Genomic DNA, 23,333 nt, shown 5'->3' with positions numbered 1-23,333 from the left:
GAGGTTTTGGGCAGACGGCTTTATTCTATGACTACTTTTGCACTCAGAGCTCTCAATTACCTGGTAGCTATGGGTGCATACCAGAAACAACTATGGGAACGAGTCTTGCCAGCCCTGCAAGTAGCTCCGGAAGACATCAGGCAGACTTGTCTCAATGCCCATGCGGAGGCCTTGACCGTTTCCAAGCACCAACGCTTGGCCTCCCGTCACGTCGCTGATGCCAACGCGAGGAATTTGGCATCCATAATCACCCTAAGAAGGCACGCCTGGCTTCGTTCTGCCAACATCATGGAAGACATCAAAGCTAGGATTAAAAATCTACCTTTTGATGCGACAGGCCTCTTTAATGGTTCCACTGATGAGAATCTTGAGAACTTACACAAGAGCAAAAAGACGGCAAAATCCTATGCAGTGCAGCAGCACCCTAGACCCTCCAAATCGCAGTGGAGGCCTAGACCCCAGCAACAATCCTATCAACAACAGACCTATCAACAATCCGGTCCTTCCACTTACCAATCGTTCCGATCTCAAGCTGCTCCACGCTCCTCACAGGCCTCTTCATCGGCTTCCAGCTTCAAGCCTCAGGCATACAAAAGGCAGTCCTTCAAACCTGGGGGAAAAAGGTCAAAACAATATCTTTGACTTTCATCATCCCATCCGGTCCATCACGTCACACACAAGACTTTCTCCTTACCTTTTGAACTGGAACAAGATTACCCAAGACACCTGGGTCTTAAACATTATAAGCTCCGGCTACCGCCTGGAGTTTATAGAATTACCTCCTCTAGGCTGGATCAAGCCTACCTCGTTCGATCCCATCCTAGAGGACGAGATTCTCACCCTTCTGGAGAAACAGGCCATCCAGATAGTACCTCAACGGGACATCCTGAACGGGTTTTACTCCCGGTATTTCACGGTTCCGAAGAAGGACGGCGGTCTCCGTCCCATACTAGATCTGAGGGACCTCAATTCTTACCTCAGGCCTCGTCGCTTCAGGATGGTCACTTTGGAGGGAATCCTTCACCTGTTGAAGAAAGGAGACTGGTTTGTGGTGGTGGACCTCAAGGATGCCTACTTTCATGTGACGATACACCGAAAATTCAGAAAGTATCTCCGTCTCATGTTCAAGGATACGGTATACCAGTTCGTGGCTCTTCCTTTCGGTCTAGCCTCGGCACCGAGGACCTTTACCAAATGTATGGCCCCGGTGGCGGCTTACCTGCGCTTGCAGGGCATCCAAATTTACCCGTACATCGACGATTGGCTCATCGTTTCCAAATCCAAACCAAAGGCATATCGGGATACTCAATTCGTCCTCAACACTCTTCAAGCCCTGGGACTATCCATCAATCTGGACAAGTCTCATCTAGAGCCATCCCAAACGATGGACTACATAGGGGCACATCTCGATGCAGTAAAAGGTCGCATGTTCCTTCCTCTAGAACGCGTTCACAAGATCAAAAGAGCGGTTCGCAGGTTCAAACCACGACGCACGGTGTCGGCCAGGCTGGCTCAACATCTGCTTGGCCTCATGGCATCGACAACAGCCACCCTGTCTCATGCACGGTTAAAGATGCGCTCCCTACAGATTTGGCTCCTCACCCTGTTCGACCCAGAGACAGACAGCCAAACAAAGCGCCTCAGAGTCACACCAGAACTGGCAAGTCAACTACAGTGGTGGACGTTCCTTCCCCATCTCTTGGTCGGCAGGCCGTTCAGACCCATTCTACTTACCAGACAGGTCACCACAGATGCCAGTCCGACGGGTTGGGGAGCCCACTGCGAGGGTCATCGGATCAATGCCCTCTGGACCCCAGAGGAATCAACGCTGCACATCAACCATTTGGAGATGTTGGCGGTCATAAAAGCCCTCAGGGCCTTTCTTCCCCTGGTGAGGGGCAGGGCCATACAACTAGTCACGGACAACACCACCACGATGTTCTACGTGAACAAGCAGGGAGGCACAAGATCAAAGTCCCTTCTGTTCCTCACTATCCAGCTGTGGGAGTGGTGCTACCAGCAACACATCTTTCCGGTAGCCATCCACATTGCTACAACGGACAATCAGCTGGCGGACGACTTGAGTCGCCGCTCTGCTCAGACCCACGAGTGGGAATTGGATCGGCGGGTATTCCTCCAACTTTGTCGGATGTGGGGTCACCCTCAAGTAGATGTGTTTGCTACTCCCAACAACAAGAAGTGTCTGCATTACGCTTCTCGAGCCGGGAAGGGAAAGGACTCCCTCGGGGATGCTTTTATGATCCCTTGGGACGTGGGACTGATCTACCTGTTCCCTCCGCTACCTCTTCTGCAGAGAACTATCATCAGAGCTTTGCGGATGAAAGCGGAGGCAATCCTGATCGCCCCTTGGTGGCCACGTCGACCGTGGTTCTCCACACTGTTTCAGGGTGCAGTGGACTACATGACATTACCATTGCATCCACATCTTCTCACTCTGGACGACGGGAAGATTCTACATCCCGACCTGGAAACCCTCCATTTGACAGCGTGGAGGATTTCCCATCACTAATTGAAGTCATTGATAAGGCTCGTAAACCAGCAACAAAGTTGCTTTATCAATATAAATGGAGGAATTTCCTAAAGTTTGCCAGGGAACGTAACTTACAGTCATCCCCAGTATCCCTGTCTACCCTCCTGCTCTACCTCAAACATCTTTTTGACTTTGGACTGTCCAAATCTACCCTGAAGGTTTACACAGCGGCTATTGTGGCCTTTCAACCTCAGGGTTCTGAGTCATCTCGCTGGTTTTCACACCCAACGCTTAAGGCTTTCCTCAAGGGTTTGAGCAACATGAGGCCCCCGTTGAAGAAACCAGTGCCACAATGGTCTTTGCAGACTGTTTTACATAGCCTCACCAGACCCCCATTTGAGCCTATGGCCTCTTGTGACCTTAAGTTCCTGTCTTTCAAGACTTTGTTCCTAGTAGCCATCACTTCGGCTAGGAGGGCTAGTGAACTTGCAGCCTTGCGTGCGGACTCTCCCTATCTTCAGTTTTACAAGGATAAAGTGGTTTTGCATCCTGATGTTTCCTTTCTCCCTAAGGTGGTTTCTGAGTTCCACGTTAACCAACCTTTGGTTTTACCAACGTTGTTTCCTGAAGCAGTAACAGATGTTGAGCGCATGCTTCATTCTTTGGACGTTCGAAGGGCACTTGCCTATTATGTCTCAAGGACTAAAGACTTTAGGAAGTCCCCTCGGTTGTTTCTTTGCTTCTATGGTCAGCAGAAGGGTTCAGCTGCTTCGTCGTCCTCTCTTTCTAGATGGTTGGTCTCCACTATTTCGTTGGCCTATGAACTACTACACAGACCTATTCCTGAGGGTCTTAAAGCCCATTCAACTAGGGCTGTGGCCACGTCTACAGCTTTGCTGCGAGGAGTCGATGTTCAAGAAATTTGCAGATCGGCTACCTGGTCTAATGTGTCCACATTTGTCACCCATTACAAGTTGGACCTTCGGGCCAAGAATGAGACCAAGTTTGGAAGGGCTGTCCTTACGTCATTGCTACAATGACGGCCCACCATCCAGTAAGTTTGCTTGCTAATCACCCACTAGTGTGGATTCATGGAGAACCACGTTGAAGAAGGACAGGTTACTTACCTGTAAACATGGTTCTTCAAGTGGATTCTCCATGAATACACACGTCCCGCCCGGCCTCCCCACATGTCCGTCATTGGAATCGAGTCCCAACTCTTCTTTGTGGCGGGCATATGGAACTGAGCCGTTGGCGGGCTAAGACATGCGCGATAAGGGGTAGCCTAAAACATTGTTACTTTTCTCTTACAGCTCTAGAAAATTCCGAGAGGCCAGCGCAGGCGCTGTCTAAACCCACTAGTGTGTATTCATGGAGAATCCACTTGAAGAACCATGTTTACAGGTAAGTAACCTGTCCTTCTTCAGCAGTCAGCCTTCTTTATGGGCCAGTTCTCACTTCGCTACAGGAAAAACCATAGCTTTGATTACGGGGACCTTTGTCGGCAAGGTGATGTTTCTGCTTTCTAAGATGCTGTCTAGGTTTGTCATCGCTTTCCTCCCAGGAAGCCTTTTAATTTCATGGCTGCTGTCACCAGCTGCAATGATCATGGAGCCCAAGAAGGTAAAATCTGTCACTGCTTCCATATATTCCCCTTCTATTTCCCAAGAGGTGATGGGGCCAGTGGCCATGATCTTAGTTTTGTTTGAGGTTGAGCTTTTGACCATTTTTGGTGCTCTCCTCTTTCACCCTCATTATGAGGTTCTTTAATTCCTCCTCGCTTTCTGCCATCAGAGTGGTATCATCTGAGGTTGTTGATATTTCTTCTGACAATTTTACTTCCAGTTTGGGATTCCTCCAGTCAAGCCTTTTGCATGATATATTCTGCATATAAATTAAATAAGCAGAGGGGCAATATACAGCCTTGTCGTACTCCTTTCCCAATTTTGAACCAATCAATTGTTCCATATCCAGTTCTAACTGTTGCTTCCTGTCCCATGTATAGATTTCTCAGGAGATAGATAAGGTGGTCAGGCAAGAACTTGCCATAGTTTGCTGTGGTCCACACAGTCAAAGGCTTTTGCGTAGTCAATGAAGCAGAAATAGATGTTTTTCTGGAATTCTCTGGCTTTCTCCATAATCCAGCGCATGTTAGCAATTTGGTCTCTGGTTCCTCTAAAAGGGTGTGTAGGGGTCCTCAAAAGCTGCAAAATTTCACCTTCTTTACCCCCAGAGGCCACAAAACTATTTTACTACATGCAGCAAGTTTTTTTAAAAAGTATTTCAAAAGTGGGGGGAGGCTGTGAAAGTACATGACTGCTGGAGAATGCAGAATATGTCGCTAGGGTCCACTGACTATCTGGTGCTCATCTTGGTATAGGTAATATACTAGCTTTCCATAATAAGCCAGTTGTTATACAAGGGCACCATAAAGAAAGAACTTTTTGGTGTATAGTATCCTTTATTTAATGCAGTGAAAGGCCAAAGTATCATAAGACCTCAGCCTTTCAGAGGGATAGTTATCCTATAAAATAGCAGGAAGAACAGACACGGCTTACCTGTTTTTTGTTTCGAAACATTGGCATTTCAGTACCAGTTAATGTAGTTATATAGTATGTTGTAGGTGGGCCTGTTACAAACAGAAACAAAGTAAACCACCTTTCATATCTGTGGGAGAGTGGTGTTCAAGCAAATGTCTGCAGATAATAAATCAAATTTCTGATAAAGTAAATCCAGGAAAAGGGACAGATTTTCTATTCCACCTATAGATGTACACAATACATTTGTAATCCTAAATGTACTTTAAAAAGAATCAAGTCCCTGTATATTTCATGCAAGCTAACAGTGATCTCTTGTGTTCTCAGATTATCTCCTGCTGCTTATTATGCCCAGAGAATGATCCAGTATCTTTCACGCAGAGATAGTATTCGCCAGCGCTCCATGCGATATCAACAGAATCGGATCCGTTCTTCCTCATCTTCTGCTTCCACCTCTGAGAATACAGGCCCATCTGTGGAAGGGAATGATCTAGAATTTGAAGACTTTGAGTAAGTGATTATTCTACCAAGGAGTGTGCCTTCTTTCTTTTTTTCCCACACGTGCCTCAGACATTTTGTAAAGATTGGAAATGTAGTTTATACTTCTAAAAAATAAGGAATGTAAAACATTAATTGGTCTGTTGTTTTTGACATCTAGAAGACAAGTAGGCTATTAGCAGTCACCAAAAACATTGTCTGTCCCAGCCTGTGTAAGAATCCCTTCTTCCCCACTACTGTAGTTCTGTCAGTTACATTTATAAAGATACAGTATCTCTGTTAGTATGCTAATCCTGATTTCTGTAACATATTAAAGGGGCAGAGCATTTCTGAGAACTGTCAAGTGTTCATTGCCACAGCAACACTGTGCATCAAGTGAGAGTTGTTCTGGCTCTAACAATAGATCTTAGAGTGGTTTAATAGAGCAGCTAGGAGTTTCTAATTTTCAGCTGTTTAACAATAGCAGTAACATAATGAGCCCCCTCCTGCTCTAAGTTATACAACTGAAACAAATGTTTTGAGCAACCAGTGGATTTTATTGTCAGTGCCATTCAGTTGTGGTACTCGGAACAATTCCTGGGCTCACAGTTTTTTAATTCTAATTGTCGTTTCTGCTACTCTTCTGTTTGTGGATCTTGAAGTTCTAATACAAAAAAGGCGAAAGAAAATAGGCCATGCAAGTCAGAATTTCAGGATCTCTTGATTTCTCCAGTAACAAGTCTCTGTGTATATTAAACAAAAAACAAGAACAAAAGTAAAAGACACAGCATTGTGGCACCTTAAAGACTGCCGATCTCTCTCTCTCTCTCTCTCTCTCTCTCTCTCTCTCTCTCTCTCTCTCTCGTTTGCTTCTGGTTTGTTTTTTCTTTTCTTTTTGTCTGATATGCTTGCACAGACTAACACAACTACTTTGAAAATTATAGCCCATAAATGTCATTATGGCTTTTCTGGCCTGCTATTCGTACATCTCATAAGCTTAATCAGTTTCTAAGCAGGCTTGGACCCTTTCAGGTGTCCATTTGCTCTGTTTTCCTTATTGTTGTTCTAAACAAAAACATACTGTAGCACTTCAAGAAGATACCAACAGTCTTGTGTGGTTCTGGACCCATATATGGTCTTTAAATTATTCAGCTGAATGATAGTTTTTTCATACCCTTAAAATCCTTCAATTAGAATTGGGGATGTGGAATGCTGTATCATAACATGTCCTCATTCTGTACTGCCACCAGATGGTGCTAGAAATAGAAATCTTTCATGCCCTTGAATTGCAGTTTAAACCTCTCGTGAACCAGGTAGTCAGAATTTGTCTTTTTCCAGAGCAACAGGAAATAATCTTATGGAAGAGGACTGATGGTGGAGGCAGTACCCTTGTTCTTTGGCGCTGTCATTTCATGCTTCAGCAATTAACTGCTCGGAAGCGCAGGGGAATGAGTATGTCTTCCCCTTTTCATTGTGGTTTTGTTTGTGTAAAATGTAAATGAGAGGAGAGATGTAGAGGTATCAGCTGCCTAATAGCTTTCCCTAAGCAGCACCACAGGCTGCTGGAGTAGGAGTGAGGCAGCCTGCTGGGACCCATTGTGATGAGGAGAGCTCAGCAAGAGCAACCCTCACTTATTTCCATTACTGCCTCCTATTCATCCTCTGGGGAAGTGGGTTCAACTGCTAAAAAGAAATGGTAGAGTCTTCATTCACAGAGCTAGGCAGATACCTGTGGAGAAATGTGTTCCCCTGCAGATAATATTCAAACAGGAACAGGTCCATTCAGGAAAGTGATTCAGTCAGCTATAGCAAGACTGCCTTTTATTTCTTGCTGAGTGGGGAAAGGAGTGTCTTTCTGTCCTATGGAGTAGCTGTGCTTTTTGGTAACAAATGTTTTATTGTAATCTTAGTTCTTCTGTGTGTTTAAGGTAGTCTCTCCTTTTCATGCAGTTATCCTCTTTGCCCAATAGAGAAGCTGGCCTTTGAGGTGGAACCTTCCCCACTGATATTTAACAATGAAGGTGGCTTTCTTTGGGATGCATTTGTTAGCATAATCACTTCTTTGCATTTATATGTATATGTAATATCAATATTAAAAAAACCCCACAGAAGCCCTTTTCAATTTGGAACAGTGAGGCTTCTGCCTTTTCAAGGGCAGAAACGGTAGAGTGTCTTTTACTTCCTCCACTCTCTTGTTCTATTATTGCATAAGAATTTTAGATTTTTAAAAAGGTCCAGGATTCTACAATCCTGTTTAACAAGTCTTGCTGAAGTAGTAGATTAAGTAGCTGTTGGTGTTTAGGAGAATAACCTCCCTTCCTGAAAGTTCATGTGTTACTAGTCTGGATAACAGATGTTTGCATTATGTGACTTGTTTTAAACTTCTCAATATAAGTAAATGTTTTGTATCGCATGAAATCTTACAAGTTGTTTCTCATATTATTATCCTCACAGTAACACAGTGACCTTGATTAGGGTAAAGAGAGATTTGCTAAGGTTATGTGTCCATTTTTATTTCTGAGCAGGGAATTCGAAGTTGAATTTTCAGCACACCTATCTTACACCTAGCTCCTTCGCTGTGTTTGTTTTGTTGAAAAAAACAAAAGAGATGTGTTATTTTAGCTGGCTCAATGTTTTTGGAAAATGAAACCAAGCATTGTCAATCTTTTATTATTTCTGCCTCTAGAAGCTGTTGTCTTGCATAGTTTGTGTTCTTGCAGTGTTCAGAAATTCTACAGCACATTTTGAAATAACAGTGTTTTTAGTAAGAATTAGTTGTTGATTTAGTTTTGCATGCTCACAGCCCCCTCTTTATATACCTGAGGTTTTGCTGTTGTAATATGTTTAATCCCAAATTTGGTCTCACTAGAGTTGGATCTGCAGTATATTGTGTTAAACACAAAAAGATTAAATGTCTAGGTTGAAACATTTCTGCATAGGAACATGGCAGCATATGGAATTTGCCATCTGTCTTCTAGTGATGGAGAATATGCAGACTTTGTTGTGTTTGACATGCACTAGAATGGAGATTTTCTGGACAGCATGTTGCTCTGCTGTCTGAAAACCATCTCTGAAATCTTTCATCACTGTTTCATAAACTGTGACTGCCTGCCTCCCATAAAAAATAAGCTGTTTAATAGAATATCGATCAAAAACCACTTGGTACAAAAAAGCTTGTTTAGAATTTGTGCCCATTTTAATCTTGCATTGCTTCTATTTGTTACAACATTTGTGATAACCTATCTCATGAACAGAAAACAGTGCTGGAGTTACAGTGTCTTTGCTATCATATTCTTCGAACCAGATTTTATCATCAAATTATTCTGTGCCCTTTCTTTATTATTATTAAATACCAGGAAGGAGCTGGTGTGAAAGGCTGCTTTGTTTAGCTTGCATAGACAGCTGAACCATCTTCACTGAACTAGCAACACTATACAGAATCTGAATAATTATTAATAATTATTTCAAGAGTCTGTATATTAATGAGTTGCTGTACATAAATCAAAATTAGACACAGGTCTTGCACTCAGGCATACAATGTAAAAGACAGGACACATGAGAAAGAGGAGTGAAGAAAGAAGGTGCAAGAGGAAGATCAATTTGACAGTGCCAGAATAAATTTGTCAAGACCATCACTCATAACAGAGTGATGATAAAAATAGGGAGAGAGAGTGAAGCTACTTTGTGTGTCACATTATTTGGTGCAGACTTGATACAGTAACAGCATATAATGTGAGTTACATTTTCAATGTACTTTCTAGATTTGAGATAACTTTTCTTCTAGAATATTAAGTGACTCTCTCATGAGCAGAAGAAATGCTTTACTGGAAATACTCTTTTTGATCCAACCTATTCTTATGACCTTTAGATTTTAACAAGGAGCTGGCTGGCTGATAATTTTAATCTTGATAGTTTCTGGTGAAAAATCTAGGTATTATGATACTGAATTGTGTCTGCAACAGACTTCAATACTTACAATGTTACAACACTTACAACTAATTGGAGCAGTTTTGGAGAGAGGTAGTCAGCAGGAGTAGGCAATCCTGTTTCTTTCAAGCATTGCCTATCTTTTCAAGAGAAGCTAGAGGCACATCATTGTTCCTGAAAAAGCATTCCAGTTTAGATCAGTGTGACCTGACACAAGGATGAGTTAGTTAAAACAGCCAAAACCAAGAGAATATGAAATTTTAAGCCCTAGAAGCCAGGAAATGCCCAGAATGCTCAGTGACAGGAAGAGTGGGAAAATTCACACTTCTGTCTGTTGCTCACAGTTATGCACATAATTTCAGCACCAGTGTTTTGTGTGTGCAGAATACTCCAGTCCCTAGTAATGGAAGCAGTAAAAAAATGACAGTTTTCTGAAGAAGTGTCACAGGAGATGACTTTTGCATGTACAAGAGTATACAGTATATGAGAACAGTGTACTTGTGCTTTCACTTGCTGTTCTCAGGTTTCTGTTAGGTTCAACAGAAGTGATCATAATTCATCAGGCCAGCCATGTAGGGATAGAAACATTTATGTATTGTATTGGTACCAGAGCTTGGTACTAAATAGTTAGGAAAAAAGTAGTTACTTATAATGACTTATTTCCTAGTAACTAAAGGATATTAATGTATTTTAACTTAAGGAGGTACAGTAGTACCTTGGTTTATGAATACCTCGGTTAACCTAAATTTAGTTTACAAATGGAAATCAATTGAAAATAATGCCTCAGTTTACGATTTTTTTCTGTAGTACAAAGGAAGTTTCCCCAGAATGCATTCTGCCTGGAGGTTTATAGCGCCGCCCCATTCCTATGGCAATTCGTGTTTCGGTTTACGAATTTTTCACATTATATAATGTCTCAGAGAACGCATTGAATTCGTGAATCGAGGTACTACTGTATAACATAATTCCTTTTACTGCATGATTGTCTGCATAACTGTAATGTTACTTGAAATAACAATGATGTGAACTCATTGAGTAATATAGGAAGAATTTCAGGTGGTTTAAATGCAAGCTCATGCTATGCCTGTTGCTGCTCTCCTGGGCTCTATTGTGGATATTGAGATGCCCAGAGGCTAGTAATTTCTAGCACAAACCAATAGCTTTGTGGCATTAAGAGGTTTTTAAAATATATGACTAACTGTTGTAAGTACTTTTAAGGAATAGGGTAGTAACCCATTGCTACTTTAAAATCCCTGTTACTGTTCAGTCTCATAACTGTAACTATTTACTTTTTAAAAATAAATTGATGTGAGGCCTGTCACATTCTCTCAGCCTGATCTACCTCACAGGATCATTGTGAGGATATAATGGGGAGGAGAGGCATGTATGTCACCTTCAACTCATTAGAGGAGTGGTGGGATATAAATCTAACATAAAATAAACAGAGTCCAGTTGTGTTTTATACAGCTTGAAATGCTGTGCAGTATTCTGGCTGTTGTGAGTCTTATACTTATTTTGTTGCAATCTAGTCTTGAACTTGTAGTGGACCTATAAGTCTAGAAGGAAGGAAAGTCTTCATGCGAAACATCTGTGGCATGATAGACTGAACATAAATTCAACACAGAGGAGATGGAAGTACTTTGGTCAAGTGACATCAGAATATATTTCTTTACTGACAACTCTTTGATGGGTTCTACCAATGAGCCCTGGTACCACATCTAACTGAAAGCACAGTACAACTAGTCAGATGCCCTGTGGATGAGTGGCCATAATATCCTGTTAATCAGTACTGGTGCTGCTTTCTTGTACTGACAATTACTATTTTGTCCTATTTCTGTATGTATTTGTCAAGGGTTCTCTTTCCTTTTTTGAAACTCCCAGTTACACTAGTGGTTGGTAACTCATTGTAGCCATTGAATACAGTAGCTCATTGTTGATTTGATGATTATTTATCAGTGAGTGAAGCAGGGTCAGAGGGGATTCATTTAGTTTCCAGGTCAAAACACAGACTTGTGCCTTTTTTTTCAAATTGCCTTTCCTGTAACAGTTTATCTTCAGCATTTAGCAGGGCTCTGCTTCAATGGATAGTACTTGACCAGGTGATGAATCCACTTGTATTTGGTACTTGACAGAGATACTTGATCTTGTGAAGTGCTGTGTTGCAGAAATCTCTTTATATTTCTTCAGATGACTCTGAGAGAAGTAATCAAGGCTACATTTTTTTAATTCTTGAAAGAATCAATAACTTGCTTACCTCCGTATCATCCTGCTGGCTTAAAATTGTAGCTGATAAATTGGCAAGAAATAGTATGGTATTTTCTTTCAGTAGCAGAAGAGGATATCATGTTTAACAACTGGAGAAAGGCCAGTCTTAAAACTTGGTAGGCATAGTAATATGGTTTTACCTGATTCCTTTTCTAAAATCATAGTTGGCTACACAAATGAGATTTGGGTGGAAAATTCCAGTATGAATACTATTCCTCATGATGATGAAATCCTTCAAAATGTTAGAATTTTTAAAAGTATGTTTTTAAAACATTTTTCTTTTAACTAATTATAATTCTTTGGTAAGAATTATATTGAAGCAAATGGTTTGTTCTTTCAATAAGACTGCTTATGCACAACAGCTCTGGGCCAGTGGTAGAAATCAGTATTCCTTTGGTAGACCATCCTCTCAGTAGTACTGATTTGCATAACACTCAACAACAAACCAACTCTTGTTTTGTGAGCCAACAATGGCATATGAGACCTCTTTGCTTTTGTGGTACTGGGAGACTGACATGGAGTGGTAGAGGAAACTAGACAGATGGTAGTTACAGGTATCACAATCACAAAGAACATGATGATGTGGTTTCTTCAGGGTACTCTGGGCCCAGTCCCAAACAAAAACCAGGCTTAACTTCCAGTTCAGGGAGAAATATCTTCTGTACTATTGCCAAAAGGACCCTAAATTGTAAAAGTCTATGGAAGAAGAGGAAAAAGAGAAAAAAAATGGTTTAGAAAAGTAGATTGTGTTCCCACATCTCCAGACAATACTGTGGTGAGCTGAAGTGTGCCAACTTGTTGGCTGCTAGGCCAAATCAGAGTGTGTCACATTTGCTTGACCGTCAAGACTCAGAGCACTCGAAGGCAAACAATCCCCTATTTTACACTGTTGCCACCAGGTGATCACTAAATCACCATTACTTCAGGAAAATGAAGATTCCGTTCCACTCTTCAAAGTCTGTTAAATGGGACTTTTGTTTATTAATTACAGAAATAGATATTGATTCATGAATCTCTCTCTCTCTCTCTCTCTCTCTTTCTTTCTTTCTTTCTTTCTTTCTTTCTTTCTTTCTTTCTTTCTTTCTTTCTTTCTTTCTTTCTTTCTTTCTTTCTTTCTTTCTTTCTTTCTTTCTTTCTTTCTTTCTTTCTTTCTTTCTTTCTTTCTTTCTTTCTTTCTTTCTTTCTTTTTGGTCTTACATTCCCTGTTGAGCCAGGACCATTGAGCTTCAGACGTTCTTTCTGAGTGTCTAATGGATAGGTGCAAGAATTACATCCTGGTAGACCTTGCAAATGTTCTGGGTCCCCAAACAAGCATGTTGTTGTAGCAGTGCCAGGCAGTTGCCAAACTTTGATTCATTGACTGTGTTTGCATACCACAGTTAACCAAAACTCTAAATAGCCACTGTGATGTAGTGATTAGAGTGTTGGAGTAGGACTTGGGAAGCTTGGGTTCAAATCCCTATGTAGCCATGAAATTTACAGTGTAGTGGGACATTCTCTTCCACCCTGACCTACTACATAGGATTATTGAGAGAATGAACTGGACAGGAAAAAAGCCACGTACTGGGATTCACTGTAGTAATAGCAGGATATCAGTTTAAAAATAGATAAATGTTGACATATTGTGGATGATCTTGTGTTTAATGCATGCTACTTGATCAGTCCTGCTCAACTATTCTGCCTAGAGGAAACAGTTAAATAAACTGTGGAGTTTGAGCTTATCACTCAACTACCATGGTTCTATTTGGCTTGTGATTCTGACAAGTTGGAGAGGAGGCAAGAGTTCCCTATTTGCATGTACTGTACTGATAAATAAATCATAGATGGAAGGTTAACCATCATCCATCTGTGATGTGTTTAGCAGCTCTTGTCTTGACTGAAAAGCACTGCAAATGTTTTTATAAACAAAAAATGGTTGGCTGTTTTAGTTAATTATTGACCCCAACTATTGATTAGGTAATTAACTTATTAATTAGGGCATGGTAAATAGAAAGTGGATACCCAGTGTGGTGCAGTGGATAGAGAGACAAACTAGGACTTAAGAGGCCTGGATTGATTCCCTTCTCAACCATGAAAACTCACTGAGAGTGTGGAATTACTAAAGCTGCTCCTTAAATATCTCGCTTAACTTGAAAGCTTTATTAGGGTCGCTATAACTGTTTCACTTGATGGCACATGAAAACAGTAAAAAAAAAAAAAATGTCCAGAACCTGAGTAGATCTCTGAGTAGATATCTGGCTGATTTGTTTCAAATTGATAAAGATCTCTACTCAAAATTATTTACTGAAAGCAGCAACAAAATGTTTCCTTGTGAAATTTGTAATTAAAATGCTGCTTTTTCCATCTGAAGGGACAATGGAGACAGATCAAGACACCGAGCCCCTCGGAATGCCCGTATGTCTGCACCATCCCTTGGACGTTTTGTTCCCAGGTAAGGCATGTATGTCCAAACAAATATACTGTTCACAGTCTGTGTCCCAGGAGAGTTAGCACTGTTTCTTACCATGTTGGTCTCCCCTTTCTAGGCGTTTCTTGCTGCCAGAGTATTTGCCTTATGCTGGGATTTTTCATGAACGTGGTCAGCCTGGTTTAGCCACTCACTCCTCTGTTAACAGAGTTTTAGCAGGTCAGTATCTCTTGTTCCTCTTTTTTTTGGAATATGCTATATGCATATGTGGATGATGATTGGTGTGAAAATGAAGATGTGGTGGGCCTGTAATGTTTTAGTGGGAAAACATGCAGGGATTCATTCAAAAGGAACCGAATTCTTTTTCTTTACAGATTTTTGGGAATGTCTGTTAATATACATTGTACATTAGAAAACTAGAGGCATCCAGGGGAATCCTAGAATGGAATCCCAAAAAGAAGATGAGCAGAACTCTACCCAATCACAAGTATTTCTGTTCTGTCTTCTTAAAAATTAACATGCTGACAAGCTAATGATCAGTTTGCTCCCGGTCCCTATAATTCAATTATAGAGTGCCTTGTTCATGTTCTGGCTTGTAAAGCTTCTCAAGAGCAGTTCAGATTTAATTAGAATCCTAATAGGTGCATATTAAAACTTTGGGAGCATCTGGTTATAGTGTACAGACACTTGGAGTTTTCTTTGCAGGGAGATAAAAGCAGATAAAATGGAACTTTGCCTGCCTGGAAATGAAGTTCTGTGATGGCAGAATTTCATTTCTGGTTGAAGTGTTTTTTGTTTAGTACCAGATGCAAGTATGATATAATAATGCTTGTATTCATTAGAACATGGCTGTGTATCCTTGGATTGTAATGGGAGTTCTAGTACTCTTGATACTCATTTTCTTTCCAAGGGTTATCTTATTTATTGGCATTTTGTAATGCAATGTTTGCTATATTCATTCATTTCAAAGTATATAATGGAAAGACCCTACTGCTTTTTGAGTAGGATATTAATATGAGACATTTGTACCTACACATGTGAATGAAATATATATATATATACTGTATATATTAAGTAGTCTTAGTACCATTTAGTTATGCTAGGAGTTATAATGAAAACTTCCTGTTTTATTGGTTATGGATTATTTTAGGTGATTCTGAGAGTAGCTCCTGCTTGTCAGCTATCTGCCTATGGTTAGAGAGCACAAGGCCAGGACACTGAAAAAATTTTCAGTTTGGAGCTCTGTGTTAGATTTTGCAAGTTTTGTCTTCCTATTGTATCTTTGTTTATGACCAGGGATGGCAGAATTTTATCTTATCTGGAAAAAAGAGATGTTCCATCCCATCATTTCATATTTTTCAACTTTAGGGCACATTGAAAGGCCTCTTACTTGATCTGCATTCATTCTCTGATGCTGATGTTCTTGTGAGTCATGTCTGCTGATCAGAACCAGCACACCCAGCCAGCACAATAGGGTTGTGCCCCCTGCCCCAATTCCATAGTTCCATCTGTATGCTCTTTGTTTTGGCTTACGAGTCCTTGCTAGTTAGGGAGCAGTAATAATAGATCCAAACAGAATAAGAAGCTGTGCTTAATTGCAGGTTGTGGTTTATCACCACCATGCTACCCTGAACAAACCTAATTTTGAATGCTAAGAAATATTTGCTCTGGTTCCTATTTAGATAGAAGACTACTAGGGAGTACCAGGGATTTCCAGTAGGACTAGGAAGAATTCAGCCTAGAAAGTAGCTACCAGACTACTCTCTAGGGCTAAATGGGCTAACTCACCTAAAGCATCCTCTTATGTTTATCTATTCATGCCTAGAAAGGAGCAACAAAGTTCCATTCAATACACGGTGCTCATATACCACATGGTTTAATGACGTGAGATTCATAGCTTTCTACACAGCCTTTGTCCTAAGAGGTTCGTGTGTGTGTGTGTGTGTGTGTGTGTGTGTGTGTGTGTGAGTGAGAGAGAGAGAGAGAGAGAGAGAGAGAGAGAGAGAGAGAGAGAAGGAGACTATACACTTGTTACCAGTAACATGCACCCTTTGGCAAATTATCCATAAGGCAGGGCATCCCCTGACAGAAAGGTAAACATTCCCTCCCCCTTTGCTAAGACTTCTGCATTAAGGGTGAGATGCTCCCATTCTCAGCTAAGGTCGTTTTTTATTTCTTTTCAGTGAGGTAGAAAGCTTTGCTTATCATTAGCAAGAGGATAAGACAACCCTTCCTCATTTTTTCTTGCAAGTCTTTAAAAGTTGTTAAGTATCTCTGTGCCAGTTCTTCAAGAACAGGGAGGAGACCTGCTGCTTTTATCAGAGATGCATCCTTTCATAGTTCTGGTTCTCTGTGTGGGATATTGTTGTAGGCATATGGAAATAGCTCACTGGGAGATGATAATTTGCTGCCAGGCAACAATGCTGAATTCTTTTCCAGCTCTGCTTTGCTGGAGACATCTGCTTTTACTCCCTGTTAAGAATTTTTTGACTGCTTGTGGTGATAACGGTTCCTGCTACAGTTTTGAGAGCAGCAGCTGGTTTCTTCTATCATTGACTGTCCCTTTCTTTTTCTCTTATATATTTGATGGGGGTATAGTTATATCTGTTGTGAGTATTATTTTTGTACCTGTATTCAAGTTAACCTTAGAATTGCAGAACTGGAAAGGATTGTAAAAATTGGTTGAATATCAGGAAAAACCTTCCAACTGTGAGAGCAGTAAGACAGTGGAACCAATTACCTCTAGAGGTGATGTGTGCTCCAACACTAGAAGCATTCAAGAGAAAATCAGACAACCACTTGGCAGGTATTGTTTCGTTTGTATCCCTTCACTGAGCAGGGGGTTGGACTCAATAGCTTTATAGAATCAGAATCATGATTCTGTGGCCCCTTCCAATTTTATTATTCTATTATTCTATCATCATCAAGTCTAGCCTCTATCAAACAGGCACAGTGGAGAATCAAACTCACAACCTCTGGCTCTGCAGCCAGATACCCAAGCCATTGTGCTGTCTAGCAAGTCCCAACTTTGCTTCTCCAATTAAAAATTTCTGATCTTGGACAGATTCCCAAACCAGGAGACCATGAATCTAAATGTTATGATAAAAGCTGTTGCTTCTGTGTTTTGGACATAAATGTGTTGTATCCTTAATTAATCTCAGTGTGATATATGGGCACTGAACCAAATTCACATTTTAATTGTTTCTTCAGAAAAAAGTAAAGCAAAGTGTGCTGCTTGTATACTTCCCCATAGCACTTAAAGCACTCTCTGGGTGGTTTCCGGTTTAACTATGTAGGCTACACATTGCTTCCCCCAACTCAGTTTACCAGCCTTGGAAGGATGGAAGGCTGAGTCAGCCTCAAGCCTGTTTCCAGAATCTGTTGGGATTGAACTCAGGTTATGAGCACAAGGCTCATTCTAATATCCTATTCAGGTAGGTTTTTTTAAAAATTGCAGTCAGTAAGGGAATAGATGAGGTTTAATGAACCAGAGTTGAATTCAGATAGGACAGGTGCTGTTGACAGGTGAATTAACCACAGGAACAGTTGGATATTTTTTAGATTGGGTTTACATCTCTTTAAAGTGTTACCTTCTAGCTCTAGGGTATTTCTGGATCATCTGTTTTGGCAAGTGTTTTGTTTTGTTCTATTCTGAGTATCCTGTCTGTTTGGTTTTTCTGATTAGTCTGTTTTCAGGCTGCTGGAATTATTTAATTGCATGTTTCATTTGATTTTATGCAGTGTTGTGTTTCTGTCTTACCTATTTTTCTTAATATTTGCCTTTAAATTTTTTATTGCATAATTAAACAGTCTTTAACTTACAGCTGGATTTTGCCATACATTTCTTTTACTTTTTTTTACCCTTTTGGTACTTATGAAGTCACGTTGTGGCTCTCTCGATGCTATGTAGTCTTTGTAGGACTCATGGTAACTGTGGGTTTGTTTATTATAGCAAGTTCCTTAGTTGTTCATTCAGACATAATGAAACACAGTCCAATGTGAAGATAACCGTATTCAGTGGCTGAGCTAGAGAACATTTGTCATGTCAGTTATATGATACAGTCTATCCTAAATTTAGATAGTTGCTACATTCATATTATCCTATTAAACTCCTGTCTATGAATCTTACTGAAATTATACTTTGTAATCCAGGGTTGGAGGGTTTACTGAAACCATATTTCTCTGGTCCAAATGTAATGACAGTCTATGTTTCAAATAGTCTAGGAAGTATTACGTTAAGCCATTCTTGGAAAGTTGGACGAAATGAAATCTTTCAGCTGTGGCTCATTTTCAAACTCCAATCCAGGTTCTGAACAATCACTTGTTCTCTACTCACCTATCTTCAGGACAAAATGATTTATGTTAGGCAAGTCTTCATCTAAACAAAGCTCTTTAATGCATTGTTAACTCATCTTTTTTGGAAGTTACTCATCCAAGTGAGTAATTTGCAATACATTCCATCTCAGTAGGAATTAGAACTGCTGTTTAAATGCCTCTGGTAAGTGGACAATTAGAGGTGGTATGCTAACTGTTGCTTTAATAATTAACCCAATTACCTTTTACGTTTTCTTTAATGGTGAAAGAGAACATGTTAACAAGATGGTTTTGTTTCCTTGGAAACCATATTCCAAGATCTCCTCAGCATATACCAGGTTGATGTTTTTGTTGCATTCAGCCTCTTTTGAGACTAAATTCTCACATGCTCTCAAGTGCTGGGCGTTGCTTTTTAGTTTCCTCAGTTATTTAATCCAAAGGAAGTGCATCTGTGACTGTTAGTCAGTATTAGTACCAGCATCTGATCTTTTGTTGAAGCTTTTAACCTTGCTGCAGTCATATAATGGTTGATTTATTAACTGGCAGATGTCTAGAAGTCCTTAGCTATTTCCACATCTTTGTTGCACCTGTTGCTTCCAAACACATGCAGCTGTACTTGCTGAACAGTTTTGGGCATACAGTATTGACAAACTGGAAATGTGTACAATGAAGAGCAAGAAAGGTGATGGGGTAGTGTCTGAGGATTAAGCTGTATATAAAAAAGGTGAATTAGATGGCTATGTTTAACTTGTTGAAGAGACACTTGAGTAACAATTAAGAAAAGCAGTTCCCACATATTTGAAGGGCTGTTAAATGTCTAACAAACTTGTTTCTCGTCACTTAGATAACAGAGCTTAAAGCATTTGGTTCAAATATCAAGAAAGGGGATTTGACTACATATAAGGACCAGCTGCTTGTTGGTATGGGCTGTTTCACAGTGGAGCGTACTGCTAATTGGAAGATGGTGGGCTCTTTGTTATAAATCTTAATCAAAGGCTGTTAGAAGTTCTGTAACAGTGGATTTTGTGCATTGGTAGCAGATTGGATTGGATTAATTTGGAAGTTTTTTCCAGCTTTGTGGCTTTATAGTTGTGTAAACCCCTTACCCCTAAAGCATGAGCTTCATTCAGCAGTAAATATTCCAAATACCTGCTCTGCTGTTCCTTTTCTGCTTTCCTTTTCTGAAGTTACCTTGACCTGTTGGGAATTGTGCTACAATGTTGTGTTGCTATGTGTATTGTCAGCTAGAATCAACTGTCCCTTTAAAAACCCTTGTGCCTGAATAATCATCTGTTTTTATGATTGTGTAGAATTGGGGGAGAGCTATTGCAGAACAAACTTTATGTGAATGAAATAACAATGTAAAATCCTTGACACCTCTGCTGCATAAAAGTAACTTTTCTATTCAGTAAACGTAAAATGTTCTATAGTAACACTTTGAACATATTCTTTTTATAATGTGCTTATAGAAGATGGTATAGCTGGTGTAGTTTTAGTGGCATGATCTTGTGCTTGAAGCAGTATCACACAAGGTTGTCAAAACTAAACATTCAATTTTATACTTCTTAATGAATGAACACTTTGAGGCTCGTTTGCCAGAATGCTCACTTAAGGTTTGCACAACTTGCTGTGGCTAATTATGCTTAATAGATGATGTGTCAAGACATGTCTTGGCCACATACAAGGTCATTTGCCTCATTGTATAGATGAGTCAAAACCCTGACACCTTGTCCTTCAGCTGCAATTACCTGTGGCAATTTCTGCAGACTTTACACAAACACTCAAAAGATTTGGGCCAATGAGTGAATGTGTACAGTCAACCCTCGACTTACAAACGGCTCGAGTTACAAACATTTCGACTTACAAACCACTCTGATAGAAAAATATTGACTCGACTTGCACACTTAGATTCGAGTTACAAACCAAAAAAAAAACGTGTTTGAGGTGGGGAAAGCATGAAGTTTGAACTTTCAGTTAACTGTTGGCCAGTGAAGAGGGTGCTTATCTGCTTCCTTGCTCTTCCCAGTGTTTTGAGAGTGGATTTGGAGACAGTCTTTAGACTGCCTGGTACTGCCTGGTACTGCTGGTATTGCCTGGTACAGTGCGGTACGGACTGTATTTTTATTTTTTGGCGCTTTTTTAATTTTTGATTTTTGGGTTTTTTAAAAGGTGTTACCTCCCTCCTTTGCTGCCCCCCCTTTCCCCAAAAGGTGTTTGTATTGGCTTGTCTTGATTTAAAAGGTGCTTTTCAAGGTGATCTGTTGTCTGAAAGGTGCTTGGTTTTTTTCCAGAAGGTACTTGTCTTGGCTGAAAATGTGCTTTTCAGGGTGTTCTGTTGAAAAGGTGTCTGTTCCCTCCTTCTCTCCCTCATTTCTTTCCTTTTTTTAAACCTAAGTCATCTTAGATTAAAAGGAAAGAAAGAAATTCTGCCCCTAGTGGTAGGAATGGATTAACCGGCTTTGCCTTAGTTCCTATGGGAAATGCCCCTCAACCTAAGAACCAAAACCAGCTGGAACAGATTAATTGGTTTTCAGTGCATTCCTATGGGAAATGCTGATTCGACTTACAAACTTTTCGACTTACAAACTGCCTTCCAATACGGATTAAGTTTGTAAGTCGAGACCCCACTGTAAATTGAATGTTCTGTTTTTATGTATTATGTCCAAGTCTCATGGATTCTGGTAATCTTCAGTTGTTAGTAGAATATGCCCAACTTTTAGTAGTCTTTGACAGACTGGAATACAGAGGAAGAGGATGTGTGGAAATACTATGGGACTACAATTGGTTTAATTTTTAAAGTGGTACTCCAGCTCAGTGATACTTCAACTCAGGTTTCAATATGCTGAAGCCACTTTACTCATTTGTTCTCCATTTTAATCTTTGCATGCTGGATATTCATGCAGCAGCTCTGATGATGATTTTTGAGCGGTGTTGTTCTAATATTCAAACGGATCACATCAAGAAATTTCTAGGGTTATGGAAATGCTCATAGCATCTCAGTGTTTCATGTGTTATGTGGGAGGATATAATTCTTTGACAGCATGTCTCTATCACTGTAGAGAGGAGAACGTTAGGAAATGATTAGCTTTCTGTTTAGTAATTACCGTATTTTTTGCTCCATAAGACACTCTTCCCCCTCCCAAAAAAGTGGGGGGGAGTCTGTGCGTCTTATGGAGCGAAGGCGGGGATTTGGCTCCCATTGGCCCTGTGGGGGAGGGGAGCGTTGCAAGGGTCCGAGTGAGCCTTCCAGGACCCTTGCGATGCTTCCCCACCCTCCCACGGGGCCAGCGGGGGTGAAACCGCGACCTTCCAGGTGGGGGTGGGTAAGACAGCTCTCTCTTTCCCCCTCTCCCTCTCCCCTTCCTCTCGCTAGCGCGCTCGCTCACTTTCCAACCTCAGCTTTGAACAAATCAATGGCACCAAAATGTCTGCTTTAGATATAGACGTATGAATGGAAGGCTATAGGTCGAGTGGTCTCACCGTATCCTCCATGTCGGAAAAGATGGGCGAGGGAGTGGAGGGCAAACCGCAGAGCCCGGCGCTAGAGGGGAGGGACCGCCTGTTGCCTGCGTGAGAGCAAAAGGGGGCGAGCGGTAGGGCTGGCGGGTGACTCGAAGGTGCAAGGCACGGTGGGGTGGCGTTTTGTCGCAGGGTGGCGGGCCGGCGGGCGGACGGGCAGGGGGAGAGAAGAGAGGATTATGTTGTTTCTTACCAGTGATACAGAAAGGGGTGGGGAGTGTGTGTGTGTGTGTGTGTGTGTGTGTGTGTGTGTGTGTGTGTGTGTGTGTGTGTGTGTGTGTGAGAGAGAGAGAGAGAGAGAGAGAGAGAGAGAGAGAGAGAGAGAGAGAGAGAGAGAGAATGCGCCTTCCGAGTGGTGTCTCCATCCCTCCCTGCACCGCCGGACCTACGGCCACAAGCCTTCCCACGACGCTGTGTGGTGCTCTGCGGAGCGATGCTGCCGCTGCCGCCGGGCTTTGTGGAGGAGCCACGAATTTGAAATAACTGTCGAGAAGGCAGAACGTGGTTGGGGAGTGAGGTACGGGGGGGCTGGCGGCGGCGGGGAGACCGAGGGAGAAACCACGGGCGAGGGGGGGCATTGGGCAGAAGAGGAAGCGCCGGCGCTCGACCAGCGTCTCTTGACAGATGTGCAGAGAGACTCCCTCCCCTCCCGTCTACCTGCTGAGGGACATCAAGGCTCTGTCTGACCCCCCACAGGCCCCTCAATCTGCTTTTGGAAGGGGGTTGCATCCCGTAGAGTCCCGGTTCGTTGGCTTGCTTTTTAAAACGTCGTTCCCCTTTTGAGTCCTACTCAGCTCGGTTTTTTTATAAAAAGAAAAAGAAAGGGGAGGGCTTATTTTCCTTTTTAAAAAAGAGAGTACTTCACAGAAGCCTCAATTTGGAAAGGAGGAAAGGAACACACACACCTTGCATGCCTAGTAGGTCCTTTGCCATGAGGGGACATCCCGGTGTGTGTGTCTGTGTGGAGGGGCGGCAGCAGAAAGGGGAGTTTCACAGGCTCTCTCCTTGCCATTCATGGGGTTTTTTTGGCCGAGACGATGTTTCCTTATTGAAGCTATTTCAGTTAATGCTGTTTTAATTAGAAGTTCAGAATCCACTAAAATTGAAAAAAGTATTGTAATTGACAGAAGTTGAAAATTGAATGATAAACTCCTTGAAAATAAATACCTGAAAAATTGGTAGATTTTAAATTGTGTTTTCATTTTCTGTTGCTGCTTCCACCATTTGATGAGGCAGAACCTCCCCAAATTCACATTTTGTATGGTCGATGGTTACCTAATGGCTTGGTAAACAGAATCCTGGCTACCAAGCCCCAGTTCCTATCCTATTAAGCATCTCTGGTTGGTATGTTTTTAATTCATTTCATTCAGTCTCTGTCCCATGGAAGAATCAGATT

General features: G+C 41.3%; 1 protein-coding gene across 3 annotated transcripts in view; it reads left to right on the top strand.

Annotated features, from left to right (window-relative positions):
• Window positions 1–23,333, top strand: part of AMBRA1 (autophagy and beclin 1 regulator 1) — a 213,486-nt gene that overhangs the window by 80,837 nt on the left and 109,316 nt on the right. For all 3 annotated transcript variants that reach the window (XM_072986012.2, XM_072986011.2, XM_072986013.2), the window contains exons 9-11: window positions 5,356–5,538; window positions 14,048–14,128; window positions 14,223–14,323. In XM_072986012.2, coding sequence (XP_072842113.1) covers window positions 5,356–5,538; window positions 14,048–14,128; window positions 14,223–14,323 — 365 coding nt within the window. The remainder of the gene's footprint in view (window positions 1–5,355; window positions 5,539–14,047; window positions 14,129–14,222; window positions 14,324–23,333) is intronic.

The sequence above is a fragment of the Pogona vitticeps genome, chromosome 1, assembly GCF_051106095.1.
Source record: "Pogona vitticeps strain Pit_001003342236 chromosome 1, PviZW2.1, whole genome shotgun sequence".
In the NCBI taxonomy this organism is placed as follows: Eukaryota; Metazoa; Chordata; class Lepidosauria; order Squamata; family Agamidae; genus Pogona; species Pogona vitticeps.
The sequence above is the reverse complement of the archived record's forward strand: the minus strand, read 5'-3'. Positions and strand labels throughout refer to the sequence as shown.